The following is a 16,977-nucleotide window of genomic DNA, read 5'->3' on the forward strand; positions in this document are numbered from 1 at the left end:
TGTTCTTTTTTATGAATCCTTATTGAACTATGAATTACATACATCACATACATTGTAAAGATGGAGTAATAAAGCCTAAGTACAGCAAGAGGCTAGGACAAAAACCAACGAAGCAGCCACTATCTATAAAACTACACTATCATGCCAAAAAGGAAATTGAAATGTAGCAATACAGCCGACCCCTAGCAAAGTGTTATTACCAGCTTTGTTTAATAAATGCCCATTTGTTGGCTGCATTACACATTATTTAGAGCCAATACAAACACAATATTGCTTTAAGAGAACAATTCACATCACTGTCACTCTCGCATTCTACAGGCAGATTGGCTTAGACTATTGCAAAGAATAGTAAATGCACTACTGTATCCATTTTTCCCTATGTTGCTGCCCCTCTGAGTAGGTAGTCAAAAGTAGACAGATCTGACATATTTTTGAACTGGTCCATCTCCTCGTGTGAGTTTTTTTTTTCTTCTTCCCTCACAAAACTACTCTCAGGAAATGTTCTATATACAGATGCTGGCTGGCCTCCCTACTTGTTTGCACACCATTTTGGTAGTTGGGACAGAGCAATTACTGTTCAGTAAATGCTTTTGTAAATACGTGAGAATTTCTCATTAGGAGATCGACTAGTCAAAGGCCTGCCAGAATTTCACTAGCTACCACAAGTGACAGCGGCATGGGGAAAAAGGAATTTATAGTGCATTTTACTCAGGGAAGTCTGTTATGTAAATGTTTTAGAAGTATCCATTTTACTACACTTTTGCCATAGTTTTCCTTGTACTTGTACATAAGTTGTATATTTCTGAAATGTGTCAGGAAACCAGACTGCCCAAAAGAAAAAAAAAACAAAACAAAACAAAAAAAATCCAATTATATTTATTGCTTGTTGCTGTATTTCTGTTGCAAGTGTGCTTGCATCCCATTCACTAATACTACATGGAGACATTCAGTAATACTAAATGGAGGCCTGCCTTTTCCTCTACTGGACAGTTTTTCCTATGTACCATCTGCGGCACAGCAATGTTTTGGCACTCCTCATCTGGGCACACATGGCCATTTGACTTTCCACTTCCACTGTAAATCTGCAAAAAACTCTACAGGCAGCATTGTGCACCATGCAGATCCTTTTCTCTTAACTATTCCAGAAACTATAATTTCCAGCGCCATCTTGTTCTCAACTGGTGTCCTGAAGGATCACCTTTAAAACTCAGCGGACAGAGGAAATTTCCACGTACAGAGGCTATTTGCCTGCACTTTGCCCAGGAACACTGAAGTCTTCATATTTGTACTTAGTGCGCCAGTGAAGTATCAACCAGGCACAACAAAGTGAACTTCCTCATGTGCCAAGCATGAGCAGCCAAGCAGTTAAAAGGGCAGCATGTACAGGAGAGCCTGCCAATGGTTAGACATGTACTGCAAACCCTCACAGAGAAGATTTCTCCAAAACCCTTCAAGGTAAACTGCTACACAAATAGATGTTCCAATAAAGAATTCCTATTGGTCAACTGAGCAGCTGCTCAACTTCTGCACCAATTCTCCCTGCACTGGATTTGGTCAATTTGTCCAAGTAGAACTTAACTAAACCTCACAATGTAATATTGGGGAAAGAATCCATTTGCACATTGAAAAAAAATGGTTGCTGTCTTGGCTGACCACCTCCTCCTCAGTGGATGGACAGTTTTAAAATGGAACGGTCACCACAAATGAAAACTATATGTAGTGTTCGCCCCAGGCTCTTTAGCCGTGTGCTCCATCCAGCTAGTTTTGATGAGCCCCTGTGTCATCAGCTCACCTCCTCCTCTGCTGTAAGCAGCGTTGCACACAGAAGCAAAGGCCCTGCATTCTCTCATATTGCCCAACCCGGCTACTTTTTCATGACACCCGGCTGTAAAATAATTTGGAAGAGAACACTGCATATGGATGGTAAGGCTGTGTCAGAAGCCTACTGGTGTATGTCTGCTGCTTTCTTCACCGTTCTCAGGGCCCAGTTATAAATCCACTAAGCATGCAGGGGGAATAGCCTGGGACTAATAGGTTGTTGGACAGTTCCACACTGCCCTATGCACCAATGCTGAGGGTAGGCAGTGATAGGAGTAACTGGACTACAGGACTCATTTTACATGTGTCCACAAATTTGAAATATGCCAGTTTAGGCATTTAGCTTTGAATTACACACGTGGTGTAACTAGAAGAAGAAAAAAAAAAAAAAAGAAAAAAATCACACGGTTTGAGATGATATGTGAGAAGATGTAACATGGGCGTTCCTCCTGAACTTGTAGTGCTTTATTTATAAAGCTTCACTCAGATTGGGTACACCAGAGGACTACAGAGATCCACCGAGATGCGGCACACTACAGAGATCCACCGAGACGCGCACACTACAGAGATCCACCGAGACGCGGCACACTACAGAGATCCACCGAGACGCGGCACACTACAGAGATCCAGACCAAAATCTTTTGTTTAAGAAAAGAAACAAAGGTAAAACAGATGCACGTTTCTAGAACAGTGCTGGCCTAAACAGAGGACTGTCTAGTAATAACTGAAGATTTCTCTTTTATTCACCCTCATAGGATATTGAAAGAGATTCTCTCTCTATGGACCCACTTTCAGTAGCCTGCACTAGCAGTTTTCCAGACCGCATCCACATCCCTATAGCCTTGCATGGCATAGCTATAGCACATCGGCTTCAGCTTTTCAACCAGTGTCCATTTTCAAACTGGATGCTGCAACCAGTGGAAACCAGCCCTGTATCTATAGAGCGATAAACAGAATCATTTTCTGATGCACACAAGACTCCCTAGTAGGATTTGAGAAATCCATGTAAACAAAAAGAACTTTGCATCTGCCCAATCGTTTGAGTGGCTTCATTATAGCGAGAAGGTCACCATTACCGCCAAGAAAGGAGCAATTTTTTTATATTAAAGTTTAATTAAAAAGACACCAAGGCAACACACAAAAAAAACTTTCTGCCAGATATTCCTTTCAACGTATCGTGTAAGCTGAAACTTTCTACCATTCTGAAAAACGCCAAGATTAATATCTTGAACAAACATGTAAGTCCTCATCTGGGTAGCGGAGCAATTACACACAGCAATATTAGGGTAAGTACAGCTTACCGTGATAACAGCCTTGCTGAGGCAGATGGACCCCCCTGCAGCCATATTCCGTCTCATCCTCTGACTTGTAGTAGCTTAAGGTGTTATTTTTCAGGACAACCCATCGATCCTGCCAGCCGTGGATGTAGTTGGTCCACTAGATTAAAATACAGAAGGAAAATGTAAGCAAGATTATATAGCCATATCCTAAAACACACTGCCTCTATATATTTGTTGTATACTACCCCTCTTGTCCGTATCCGCCCCCCCCCCCCCCCCCCCCCCAATTGCCTTTAGATTGTAAGCTCGCAAGGGCAGGGCTCTCTTCCCCTTTTGTGTCTTGGAAATCATACATTTTATCTATCATGTTACTTTTATCACTGTCATTACAAATTCTGTATTTCGTATTTTTATATTTTGTCTCCAATTACAGGTAGTCCCCGACTTACGAACGCCCGACTTAGCTTTTAAACTTGTATAAAACAGGTACAAAGGGCAGAACGGCAGAGGTGACACAGAAGGGGACAGTGGAGGCACAGAGGAGGTACAGGGGACAGAGATAGCACAATGTTCCGACTTAAAGAGAACCTGTACTGAGTAAAAATATTTAAAATAAACACATGAGGTAACTTCAAATGAACATTACATAGTTACCTTGCCATCAGTTCCTCTCAGAAGCTCTCCATTTTCTTCTTACAGTGATCCCCTTCCAGTTCTGACAACATTTTGTCAGAACTGAAATATATCAGTTGCTGTCAGTTACAACTGAGAGGAGAACTGATGTGTCCATATTTCCCTATGGCTCAAGTGGGAGATGTTACAGTTTAACTGTGTGCTGACCAGAAAGCTTTTATGGGGGTAATGGCCATTTTCAAAAATGGAGGACGGAAAATTCCCTTGATCACAGTGAACAAACAGGACGCAGGACAGGAGAAGGACACTGAGGAGTAGACTACATGGACGGTAAGTATGACTTGTCTATGCTTATTTTGACTTTTAATTTTCAGTTCAGGTTTTCTTTAAGTACAGATTCAGGATAAAGAGAACCTGTAATGAGTAAAAATATTTAAAATAAACACATGAGGTAACTTCAAATGAACATTACATAGTTACCTTGCCATCAGTTTCTCTCAGAAGATCACCATTTTCTTCTGACAACAATCCTTCCAGTTCTGACAATATTTTGTCAGATCTGAAATATATCCGTTGCTGTCAGTTATAGCTGAGAGGAAAACTGATGTACCAGGTAATGTCCATGTTTCCCTATGGCTGAAGTGGGCGATGTTATAGTTTAACTGTGTGCTGACCAGAAAGCTGTTATGGGTAATGGCCATTTTCAAAATGGATGGAAAATTCCCTTGATCCCAGTAAACAGGACGCGGGGACAGGAGAAAGACACTGAGGAGTAGACTACATGGAAGGTAAGTATGACTTGTGTATGCTTATTTTGACTTAATTTTCAGTTCAGGTTTTCTTTAAGAACAAACCTAGTCCCTATCTCGTTTGTTAACCGAGGACTACCTATATGTATCTTGTATAATGGTGTACACTATTGTCTGTATTATGTACCCCATGTTCATTTCTTACTTTGTACAGCGCCACAGAATATGTTGGCGCTTTATAAATCAATAAGAACCATCGGCTCAGTTGTAATTGTGTGACTTTTTGCTTGTATATCCAGACGTTTCTTGTATATAAAGTCAAAATTTTAACAAAAAGGTTTGCTTATATTTCAAAGCGCTGTCAAAGTTATTTCAAAGTTACTTTCAATCTTTGGGTTTTTTTCCCCCCTATCTAGAATAGATGAAGATACAGTGGAGGAAATAATTATTTGACCCCTCACTGATTTTGTAAGTTTGTCCAATGACAAAGAAATGAAAAGTCTCAGAACAGTATCATTTCAATGGTAGGTTTATTTTAACAGTGGCAGATAGCGCATCAAAAGTAAAATCGAAAAAATAACCTTAAATAAAAGATAGCAACTGATTTGCATTTCATTGAGTGAAATAAGTTTTTGAACCCTCTAACAATAAAAGACTTAATACTTAGTGGAAAACCCCTTGTTTGCAAGCACAGAGGTCAAACGTTTCTTGTAATTGATGACCAAGTTTGCACACATTTTAGGAGGAATGTTGGTCCACTCCTCTTTGCAGATCATCTCTGAATCCCTAAGGTTTTGAGGCTGTCTCTGTGCAACTCTGAGCTTGAGCTCCCTCCATAGGTTTTCTATTGGATTAAGGTCCGGAGACTGACTAGGCCACTCCATGACCTTAATGTGCTTCTTCTTGAGCCACTCCTTTGTTGCCTTTGCTGTATGTTTTGGGTCATTGTCGTGCTGGAACACCCATCCATGACCCATTTTCAGTTTCCTGGCAGAGGGAAGGAGGTTGTCATTCAGGATTTCACGATACGTGGCTCCGTCCATTTTCCCGTTAATGCGATTAAGTTGTCCTGTGCCCTTAGCAGAAAAACACCCCCAAAGCAAAATGTTTCCACCCCCATGCTTGACGGTGGGGACGGTGTTTTGGGGGTCATAGGCAGCATTTTACTTCCTCCAAACACAGCGAGTTGAGTTAATGCCAAAAAACTATTTTGGTCTGATCAGACCACAGCACCTTCTCCCAGTCACTCACAGATTCATTCAGGTGTTCATTGGCAAACTTCAGACGGGCCTGCACATGTGCCTTCTTGAGCAGGGGGACCTTGCGAGCCCTGCAGGATTTTAATCCATTGCGGTGTAATGTGTTTCCAGTGGTTTTCTTGGTGACTGTGGTCCCTGCTAATATGAGGTCATTCACTAACTCCTCCCGTGTAGTTCTAGGATGCTTTTTCACCTTTCTCAGAACCATTGACACCCCACGAGGTGAGATCTTGCATGGAGCCCCAGAGCGAGGTCGATTGATGGTCATTTTGTGCTCCTTCCATTTTCGAACAATCGCACCAACAGTTGTCACCTTCTCTCCCAGCTTCTTGCTAATGATTTTGTAGCCCATTCCAGCCTTGTGCAGGTCTACAATTTTGTCTCTGACATCCTTGGACAGCTCTTTGGTCTTTCCCATGTTGGAGAGTTTGGAGTCTGCTTGATTGATTGATTCTGTGGACAGGTGTCTTTTCTACAGGTGACTAGTTAAGACAGGTGTCCTTAATAAGGGTGACTAATTTAGTAGAAGTGTCTAACCACTCTGTGGGAGCCAGAACTCTTAATGGTTGGTAGGGGTTCAAAAACTTATTTCACTCAATGAAATGCAAATCAGTTGCTATCTTTTATTTAAGGTTATTTTTTCGATTTTCCTTTTGATGTGCTATCTGCCACTGTTAAAATAAACCTACTATTGAAATGATACTGTTCTGAGACTTCATTTCTTTGTCATTGGACAAACTTACAAAATCAGTGAGGGGTCAAATAATTATTTCCTCCACTGTATATACAGTAAAACCTTAAACAGAAAAAAAAAGTGTTTTCCCCAAAAGCACTTACTAAACAGTACTTGCCCATTCTAACTACCAAAATTGTGTGCAAATGAGCAAGCAGGCCTGCTGCCACCTTTATATACAGTACAGACCAAAAGTTTGGACACCACCTCATTCAAAGAGTTTTCTTTATGTTAATGACTATGAACATTGTAGATTCACACTGAAGGCATCCAAACTATGAATTAACACATGTGGTAGTATAGTACATAACCAAAAAGTGTGAAACAGATATGTCATTCTAGGTTCTTCAAAGTAGCCACCTTTTGCTTTGATTACTGCTTTGCACACTCTTGGCATTCTCTTGAGCTTCAAGAGGTAGTCTCCTGAAATGGTCTTCCAACAGTCTTGAAGGAGTCCCCAGAGATGCTTAGCACTTGTTGGCCCTTATGCCTTCACTCTGTGGTCCAGCTCACGCCAAACCATCTCGATTGGATTCTGGTCTGGTGACTGGAGGCCAGGTCATCTGGCGCAGCACCCCATCACTCTCCTTCCTGGTCAAATAGCCCTTACACAGCCTGGAGGTGTGTTCGGTGTCATTGTCCTGTTGAAAAATAAATGGCCCAACTAAATGAAACCGGATGGAATAGCATGCCGCTGCATGGTGCTGTGGTAGCCATGCTGGTTCAGTATGCCTTCAATTTTGAATAAATCCCCAACCGTGTCACCAGAAAAGCATTCCCACACCATCACACCTATTCCATGCTTCACGGTGGGAACCAGGCATGTAGCGTACATCCGTTTACCTTTTCTGCGTCGCACAAAGACACTGTGGTTGGACCCAAAAATCTCAAATTTGGACTCATCAGACCAAAGCACAGATATCCACTGGTCTAATGTCCATTCCTTGTGTTCTTTAGCCCAAACAAGTCTCTTCTGCTTGTTGCCCGTCATTGGTTTCCTAGCAGATATTCTACCATAAAGGCCTAATTCACAGTCTCCTCTTAACAGTTGTTCTAGAGATGTTCCATCGTTTAATGGCAGAAACGCGTTGAGGTTTCTCTTCTTTAATTGAGTATTGGTACATGGTGGGGACCGTGGACGAAGGGTGCACCGTAAAGGCGCTTAGCGGGCACCTGTAAGTAAAGATCCAGAGGTCCTTTGAAGTGGTGACGTCACCCACATCAACCAATCCGGAACTGAGCAGGCTGAGCGGAAGTGCGGCTAGTGAGTCACCGTAACGTGTATACGGAAGTGACGTGCGCCGTACTGGGGAGCCAGCGTGAGTTGATCAAGTGAGCGGCTGACAGTACAAGGTCCCGCTATCGTGGTGGATTGCCGACAGGAATAAAAAAGACTGCATGGAGGCAGTTGCAGCGGACTGTGAGTAAGACTCATCCCTGACGTAAGATTGGGCTTTCTACTTGAACTTTCGGATTACGGAACGTACTGTGAGAGGTCTAGTAGGGCGGAAGTCGCCTTATGTGAGTTTCTACATGTGGGACTATTGCAATGAGGTTTCTAACAGGATCCTTATATCTCTAATCACCTCCAACTTAACCTAATTGGATCACCTTGGTCCTAGTACTTTTTTTTACATATTTTTTAATTTTATCTATTTTATTTTTTAGAAGGGCCCTTCTAAGATGTGTGTTTGAATGTGGCATGAATGTAGGTGGGACTGATTTATTTAACATTGTGGTTTATATGCAACTTTACAATTTATGCATTTGAATAAAACATCAGTAATTTTAGTTAGCGCGTGTTGGGTATAATTACTATAACTTTGCAATTTCCTATTGAGTGTTTAAGGGACACCTCAACCCCACACGCTGCTCAATAGACAAGGCATTAGTCCTAGTGCCTGGTGACAAGAATATTTTGTTCTAGAGATGTGTCTGCTGCTAGAACTGTGTGTGGCATTGACCTGGTCTCTAATCTGAGCTGCTGTTAACCTGCGATTTCTGAGGCTGGTGACTGATGAACTTATTGTCCACAGCAGAGGTGACTCTTGGTCTTTTCCTGGGGCAGCATGTGAGCCAGTTTCTTTGTAGCGTTTGATGGTTTTTAGACTGCACTTGGGGACACTTTCAAAGTTTTCCCAATTTTTCGGACTGACTGAACTTCATTTCTTAAAGAAATGATGGCCACTCGTTTCTTTACTTAGACTTTGTATTATGGCAAGAAAAAAAAAAAATCAGTTAACAGTCTATTCAATAGGACCATCAGCTGTGTATCCACCTGACTTCTCCACAACGCAACTGACGGTCCCAACCCCATTTATAAGGCAAGAAATCCCACTTATTAAACCTGACGGCACACCTGTGAAGTGAAAACCATTTCAGGTGACTACCTCTTAAAGCTCATCAAGAGAATGCCAAGAGTGTGCAAAGCAGTAATCAAAGCAAAAAGGTGGCTACTTTGAAGAACCTAGAATATGACATTTTTAGTTGTTTCCGTTTTTGGTTATGTACTATACTTCCACATGTGTTGTTAATTCATAGTTTGTAGATTCACACTGAAGGCATCCAATGTTCATAGGCATGAAAATAATAAAACTCTTAATGAGAAGGAGTGTCCACACTTTTGGTCAGGGCTGTGGAGTCGGAGTCGTGGAGTCGGAGCAATTTTGGGTGCCTGGAGTCGGGAAAAAAAATGCACCGACTCCTAATGAATTTAAACTGTAATTAAAATAGAATATGATGAATGTTCTATTTCTCAGATAATAGTCTTTAAAATTAATGTATATATACAGTAATAGCTGTGCTCAGGCCACAAAAATGAAATAAACCATTCAAAATTAGTTACTTGTGCTGCTTCAATAAAGCAGTCCCCGTATTTTTAAAGTCAGATATACACATCTGATTGTGACTGTATATACAGTGGTGTGAAAAACTATTTGCCCCCTTCCTGATTTCTTATTCTTTTGCATGTTTGTCACACTTAAATGTTTCTGCTCATCAAAAACCGTTTACTATTAGTCAAAGAAAACATAATTGAACACAAAATGCAGTTTTAAATGATGGTTTTTATTTAGTGAGGAAAAAAAACCTCAAAACCTACATGGCCCTGTGTGAAAAAGAAATTGCCCCCTGAACCTAATAACTGGTTGGGCCACCCTTAGCAGCAATAACGGCAATCAAGCGTTTGCGATAACTTGCAACGAGTCTTATAATTTTGGCCCACTCATCTTTGCAGAATTGTTGTAAATCAGCTTTATTTGAGGGTTTTCTAGCATGAACCGCCTTTTTAAGGTCATGCCACAACATCTCAATAGGATTCAGGTCAGGACTTTGACTAGGCCACTCCAAAGTCTACATTTTGTTTTTCTTCAGCCATTCAGAGGTGGATTTGCTGGTGTGTTTTGGGTCATTGTCCTGCTGCAGCACCCAAGATCGCTTCAGCTTGAGTTGACGAACAGATGGCCGGACATTCTCCTTCAGGATTTTTTGGTAGACCGTAGAATTCATGGTTCCATCTATCACAGCAAGCCTTCCATGTCCTGAAGCAGCAAAACAACCCCAGACCATCACACTACCACCACCATATTTTACTGTTGGTATGATGTTCTTTTGCTGGAATGCTGTGTTACTTCTACGCCACATGTAACGGGACACGCACCTTCCAAAAAGTTCAACTTTTGTCTCGTCGGTCCACAAGGTATTTTCCCAAAAGTCTTGGCAATCAATGAGTTTTTTAGCAAAATTGAGACTAGCCTTAATGTTCTTTTTGCTTTAAAGTGGTTTGCGCCTTGGATATCTGCCATGCAAGCCGTTTTTGCCCAGTCTCTTTCTTATGGTGGAGTCGTGAACACTGACCTTAATTGAGGCAAGTGAGGCCTGCAGTTCTTTAGATGCTGTCCTGGGGTCTTTTGTAGCCAGATGAGTTTTCTCTGCGCTGTTGGGGTAATTTTGGTCGGCCGGCCACTCCTGGGAAGGTTTATCACTGTTCCATGTTTTTGCCATTTGTGGATAATGGCTCTCACTGTGGTTCGCTGGAGTCCCAAAGCTTTAGAAATGGCTTTATAACCTTTACCAGGCTGATAGATCTCAATTACTTTTGTTCTCATTTGTTCCTGAATTTCGTTGGATCTTGGCATGATGTCTAGCTTTTGAAGTGCTTTTGGTCTACTTCTCTGTGTCAGATAGCTCCTACTTAAGTGATTTCTTGATTGAAACAGGTGTGGCAGTAATCAGGCCTGGGGGTGACTACAGGAATTGAACTCAGGTGTGATAAACCACAGTTAAGTTATTTTTTAACAAGGGGGGGCAATCACTTTCTCACACAGGGCCATGTAGATTTGGAGTTTTTTTTCCTCACTAAATAAAAAAACCATCATTTAAAACTGCATTTTGTGTTCAATTATGTTATCTTTGAATAATAGTTAACGGTTTTTGATGAGCAGAAACATTTAAGTGTGACAAACATGCAAAAGAATAAGAAATCAGAAAGGGGGCAAATAGTTTTTCACACCACTGTATGATGTGTACACAGGAATCTCATCTATACTAAACATCTATGCTGTAATGCTGCATACACACTTGAGATAAAAGTCTCTGGAAAAGGCAAGATCACAGACCAATTATACCCCCTTCCATGTAGTATGAGAGCCATACTCTACACAGTCTATTCTATGGAGCTGAACTCCACATCGGATAAAATCTTTGCAAGATGCTGCACACAAAGATGCCCGTACACATTCAAAAGATCATTATCTGCAAAAGATCTCTTCCTGCAATAGATCCATTCCTTCAAAATGCATTCATAGTCTATGAGATCTGCAGATCATCATACACACCTTGTTTAGCAGGCAATCATCTGCAGACCATCTGCAGATCAGATCCACCAGGATGGATTTTCAGATCTGCAGATGATTGCCAGATATGCAGATGAAGTCTGTTAAACAAGGTGTGTATGAGGATCTGCAGATCTCATAGACTGTGAATGCATTTTGAAGGAATGGATCTATTGCAGGAAGAGATCTTTTGTAGATAATGATCTTTTGAATGTGTACAGCATCTTTGTGTGCAGCATCTTGCAGAGATTTTATCTGATGTGGAGTTCAGCTCCATAGAATAGACTGTGTAGAGTATGGCTCTCATACTACATGGAATGGGGTAAAATTGGTCTGTGATCTTGCCTTTTCCAGAGACTTTTATCTCAAGTGTGTATGCAGCATAAGAATAAAGCCTGATGTGTAGCCGTGTCACTAATAGAGATGGTCAATGAGATGGAAATAATTCTGAGTTGATGCTGGTTTATGCAAATGTAAGCACTCTCTTTGCTCATGAAATCAAATAATTTGATATGTTAAAATTTGGTTTGGTGACTACAAATTAAATGGTACCTGAGACGGATGAAAAAAGTTTTACACATACCTGGGGCTTCTTCCAGACCCCTTCATGCTAATCAGTCCCTCGCTGTCCACCTCCACCAACTGGATCTTCTGCTATGAGTCCTGGTAATTCAGTCAGTCAGCACAGTCTGGCTACGTGCTGCTTCCACAGCCAGGAGCATTCTGCACCTGCGCAATAGTGCTCCGCAGGTATAGTACGCTCCCGGCGGCGGAGTGTGTGCATGCGCACTATGCCAGACTGGCTCAAGTACCTGTACTCATAGCAGAAGATCCAGGTGGCGGAGGAGGACAGCGAGGGACTGATTAGCCTGAAGGGGGCTGGAGGAAGCCCCAGGTATGTATAAAAGTTTAATTTCATCTGTCTCAGGTTTACTTTGTTACACAGTAGTACTATACTCTACATATGCACAGAGCTGCAGGGAATCCACTGAGAATGCCGTGCACATTGAACACAGAGGTGTTGTCTATCACCCATAAACCTGGGTCAGATTGTGCATGAAGAATGTGTAATAGAGGAAGAATCTCCTCATTCCCCTGCAGAGTACCTGCACATCATTCTTACATGTACCCACAGTTACATTGCCTAGGGCCTGATAGATGTTCTTTGCTCCGGTTTGTACCTTTTACAAGTACTCTTACCAAGTACTCTTACCAAGGACTAGTTTTAGTCCAAAGGGAATAAATATAGTAGTCTACATCTCCTCACTTCAGTTGTCTTGTTAAATTCCTAAGCATTGGCAGTTAAGAGATGAATTTCATTTTACATACTTTCAATCAACAAAATTGTAATATGCAAATTAGAGGAGTCGGAGTCAGAGGAATCCTAAACGTCGGAGTCGGTGGATTTTTGGACCGACTCCACAGCCCTGCTTTTGGTCTGTACAGTAGGTTTCTAGGGATTGTTTTTGTAAAGAATAAAAAAAGGAGATACTGAGGAACCCCCCAGGGGCAATGGACTAATCCAAAACCATCAGATCCATCAAATATTTTAACTGCCCACAGTACACGACAGCAACGTAGGAGAAAAGTCCTTTATGGTGCATTTCATGAGAAATGTACTTTATGTAGTCATGTATTTTTCATTTCCCTAATTTTTCATGATCCTTTAAAGTGGATCCGAGATAAAAAAAACTTTTACTCATTGCATAATTGTATTCCTTTCATATAGTTTATAGGGCATTCCTCAAGCCAAATACTTTTTTGTTTTAATACTCCAATTCCCTATAAACTAAAAAAGCCTCGCCCACAGCTTTTCAGAGAGCCTAGGCATTTTCAGACAGTAGCAAGAGCTTACAGGAGCTCAGTCTGGGCAGGAGGAGGGGGAGGTGTTACTAGCCATTGATTTCAGAGGCAGAGGGGAGGAGGGAGGAGGAAAGGGGGCTGAATTTACACACAGGCAAGCTGATAGCATCTCCAGCCCTTAGCCTGTGACAATCAGAACATGGCTGCCCTCATTGTATTACACAAATAAGTCAAACTTTTGCAGCTAGATATGCTGGGTAAACTATCTAAACTTTAGATAAGATATATAGACAAGTTACTAGTTAAGGTGCCCATACCCCTAACGATTTTCCCGCAGATATACAGCAAATTCGATCACTGATCGAATCTGCTGTGAAATCGTTGGGCAAACGCTGACCGAACGATCGATTTCCATCCGAAATCGATCGTTCCCATCGATCCGTCCATGCTGAAGATTTTGCTTGATCGCCGGCGGGTCGGGAGTGCGTTAATAGCGGAGTTCGAATGTCCGACGACCGATGCTAGCGGCATTACATTACCTGCTCCGCCGTCGCGTGTCCCCGCTGGGTTCCGGCAGGCTTCACTTCTTCCTGTGCCAACAGGAAGTTTAAACCGTAGAGTCAGTGCCCTCTACTGTTTAAACTTCCCCAGACGTGAAGTAAAGTTGGAGCCGAGCATGGAGAAGACAGTGGAGACCAGGGAACTTGCGCCGGCCGGATCAGGTAATGTATGCAGGAGGGCGGCTGCAGCTTCGCAGATGGTGAATCAATTTCATGCTGAAATCGATTCACAATCTGTTTGCAGTAAAGGCAGCCATACTATCCCTCTCTGATCAGATTCGATCAGAGAGGGATCTGTTGGTTGATCTGATGGCAAATCGACCAGTGTATGGCCACCTTTACAGTTACAGTGGAGGAAATAATTATTTGACTCCTCACTGATTTTGTAAGTTTGTCCAATGACAAAGAAATGAAAAGTCTCAGAACAGTATCATTTCAATGGTAGGTTTATTTTAAACAGTGGCAGATAGCACATCAAAAGGAAAATCAAAAAAATAACCTTAAATAAAAGACAGCAACTGATTTGCATTTCATTAAGTGAAATAAGTTTTTGAACCCTCTAACAAAATAAAAGACTTAATACTTAGTGGAAAAACCCTTGTTTGCAAGCACAGAGGTCAAACGTTTCTTGTAATTGATGACCAAGTTTGCACACATTTTAGGAGGAATGTTGGTCCACTTCTCTTTGCAGATCATCTCTAAATCCCTAAGGTTTCAAGGCTGTCTCTGTGCAACTCTGAGCTTGAGCTCCCTCCATAGGTTTTCTATTGGATTAAGGTCCGGAGACTGACTAGGCCACTCCATGACCTTAATGTGCTTCTTCATGAGCCACTCCTTTGTTGCCTTTGCTGTATGTTTTGGGTCATTGTCGTGCTGGAACACCCATCCACGACCCATTTTCAGTTTCCTGGCAGAGGGAAGGAGGTTGTCGTGATTGATTGATTCTGTGGACAGGTGTCTTTTATACAGGTGACTAGTTAAGACAGGTGTCCTTAACCTCTTGACGACCAGCTAACGCCGATTGGCGTAAACTGGTCGTCTGCGGGTTCACCATGGAAACGGCCGCTCGATCGAGCAGCCTTTCCATGTCAGTTCACGGAGGGTGTCTCCGTGAACAGCCGGAGAGCCGCCGATAGCGGCTCGCCGGCAAAATGTAAACAGGCGGGGAAGAAATCCCCGCTGTTTACATGATACGGCGCTGATGCGCAGCAGCGCCGTAAGGCAGATCAGCGATCCCCGGCCTCTGATTGGCCGGGGATCGCCGGCATATGATAGGCTGAAGCCTATCCCACAATGCGCAGGACGGATATCCGTCCTGCGCAGCCCAGGAAGCGAGAGGGAGGTAAGGGGAGGGAGGGAGCGCACAAAACGCTGCTGAGGGGGGCTTTGAGGAGCCCACCCCCCCCCCGCTACCCACTAATGGCCGGCGGCGATCAGACCCCCCCAGCAGGACATCCCCTAGTGGGGAAAAAAGGGGGGTAGTCTGATCACCCTGCTGCACTCCTGATCGGTGCTGCGGGCTGTAGAGCCCACGCAGCACCGATCTGTGAAAATTCCCCTGGTCGGCAAGTGGTTAGGTGACTAATTGAGTAGAAGTGTCTAACCACTCTGTGGGAGCCAGAACTCTTAATGGTTGGTAGGGGTTCAAAAACTTTTTTCACTCAATGAAATGCAAATCAGTTGCTATCTTTTATTTAAGGTTATTTTTTCGATTTTCCTTTTGATGTGCCATCTGCCACTGTTAAAATAAACCTACCATTGAAATGATACTGTTCTGAGACTTTTCATTTCTTTGTCATTGGACAAACTTACAAAATCAGTGAGGGGTCAAATAATTATTTCCTCCACTGTAGTTTTTCATCTCGGATCCGCTTTAATACAGTCAATAGAGAAGCTTACAGTCACAAAAACAATCCGAAGGTTACAAAACAGAGCTTGGAAATGCAGCACCTAATCAATTACATAAACAAAAGCCTACAAAAACACTTCATATAGAGGAAAGCTACAATGATAAAAGCTGCTACTATTATTACTTCAGGGGGTCAGGTATAGAAGACTGGGAAGCAATGACCAGGAAGGAAATGGCAGCTTCCTGGTGGTCCTCGCTGGTGAAATAAATACTATCACTCTGCAGGGTATAAACATTCCCTAATCAGCACTCGCACACCAAGGCTTTCAGCTAGCTAACCACAAAGACTTCATATCTAAAGCTAAGATCAAACCATTAAATAACCTGCAGCTGGAAGGGAAATTAATGTGGTAAATTATTTATTTACAATCTACTGACTAAAGGTCAGAGAGCCAGCGCAGCACTGCTGGGACACCGGCTCTCACAGCCACACCAAGAGGTCTCAAGTATTTAAAAGAAAGCTGAAATACATAGGTGCATCTCAAATTAGATTAAAATTGTGAAGTTAATTTATGTCAGTAATTCAGCTCACAGCCCGTTTCTACAGTGCGGAATACAAAGCGATTCCCGGTATGAGTTAGACAGTGAAACGCTGCCCAGTAGTCAGTAGGCTTGCCTTGCTTTTGCGAAGCTGTGCCACTTGCAACTATTGTGATTTGGATGCATGCTGAGGTAACCTGCAGCATGCCGCCCAAATTGCACCTATATAGTAATAAAAAAAAAAAAAAGTTAAGGTTACAAAAGACAGTTATTTAGTACAGAAAACTGTCTATGTTCACACAATACTTTTCAGAGCTCATTTTGAATGAATGAGTGCATTCATACGGCATGTCATGAAGGCCATCAGCCTAAGGGCCCCATTCACACCTAATATTGCTAACCACTAGCGATTTGCGGTAGCGTTTTCTGTGGGTGATTTTTCTGTGATTTAACGCAGAAAAATCACTGTACAAGTTACGTTTTTGGAGCGATTGCAATTAGCGGTTCTATATATGCTAATGGTGATCGCTCCTAAAATGCTGGAAAAATGCTGCATGCAACACGATTAGCGATAATCGCGGAATGCCTGCGATTATCGCTAATCGCTCAAGTGTGAACACTGTCAGACTAATCTAGCACTACCTTTTTTTTAAAAACTCTAGCGCTTTAGCGATTAGCAGGAATCGCATGATTCCTGCTTAGGTGTTAAAGGGCCCTTAGGCACTGCTGAGAGGTTATGAAAGCCCAGTGTGCTTTCATAGCAGACTTAAGCTCATCTGCATGTTTGGGTTTCATGTCACCTTCCTGTGGACAATATCACACAGACTATGGGGTTTAACAAGCAAGGAAAGTCCAGGTTAGCACACCATTGGAAGATTCAAAATTTCTTCAATTTATTGCTTCATAAGCACATAGATATGA

The 16,977-nt window shown here is 42.3% G+C and overlaps 1 protein-coding gene across 1 annotated transcript in view; it reads right to left on the reverse strand.

Moving 5' to 3' along the window:
* CERT1 (ceramide transporter 1) overlaps positions 1-16,977 on the reverse strand; it is a 158,162-nt gene that overhangs the window by 122,571 nt on the left and 18,614 nt on the right. The window contains 2 exon segments of the mRNA XM_068248716.1: positions 3,120-3,152; positions 3,154-3,255. Coding sequence (XP_068104817.1) covers positions 3,120-3,152; positions 3,154-3,255 — 135 coding nt within the window.

This window comes from Hyperolius riggenbachi, chromosome 1, assembly GCF_040937935.1.
Source record: "Hyperolius riggenbachi isolate aHypRig1 chromosome 1, aHypRig1.pri, whole genome shotgun sequence".
Lineage (NCBI taxonomy): Eukaryota > Metazoa > Chordata > Amphibia > Anura > Hyperoliidae > Hyperolius > Hyperolius riggenbachi.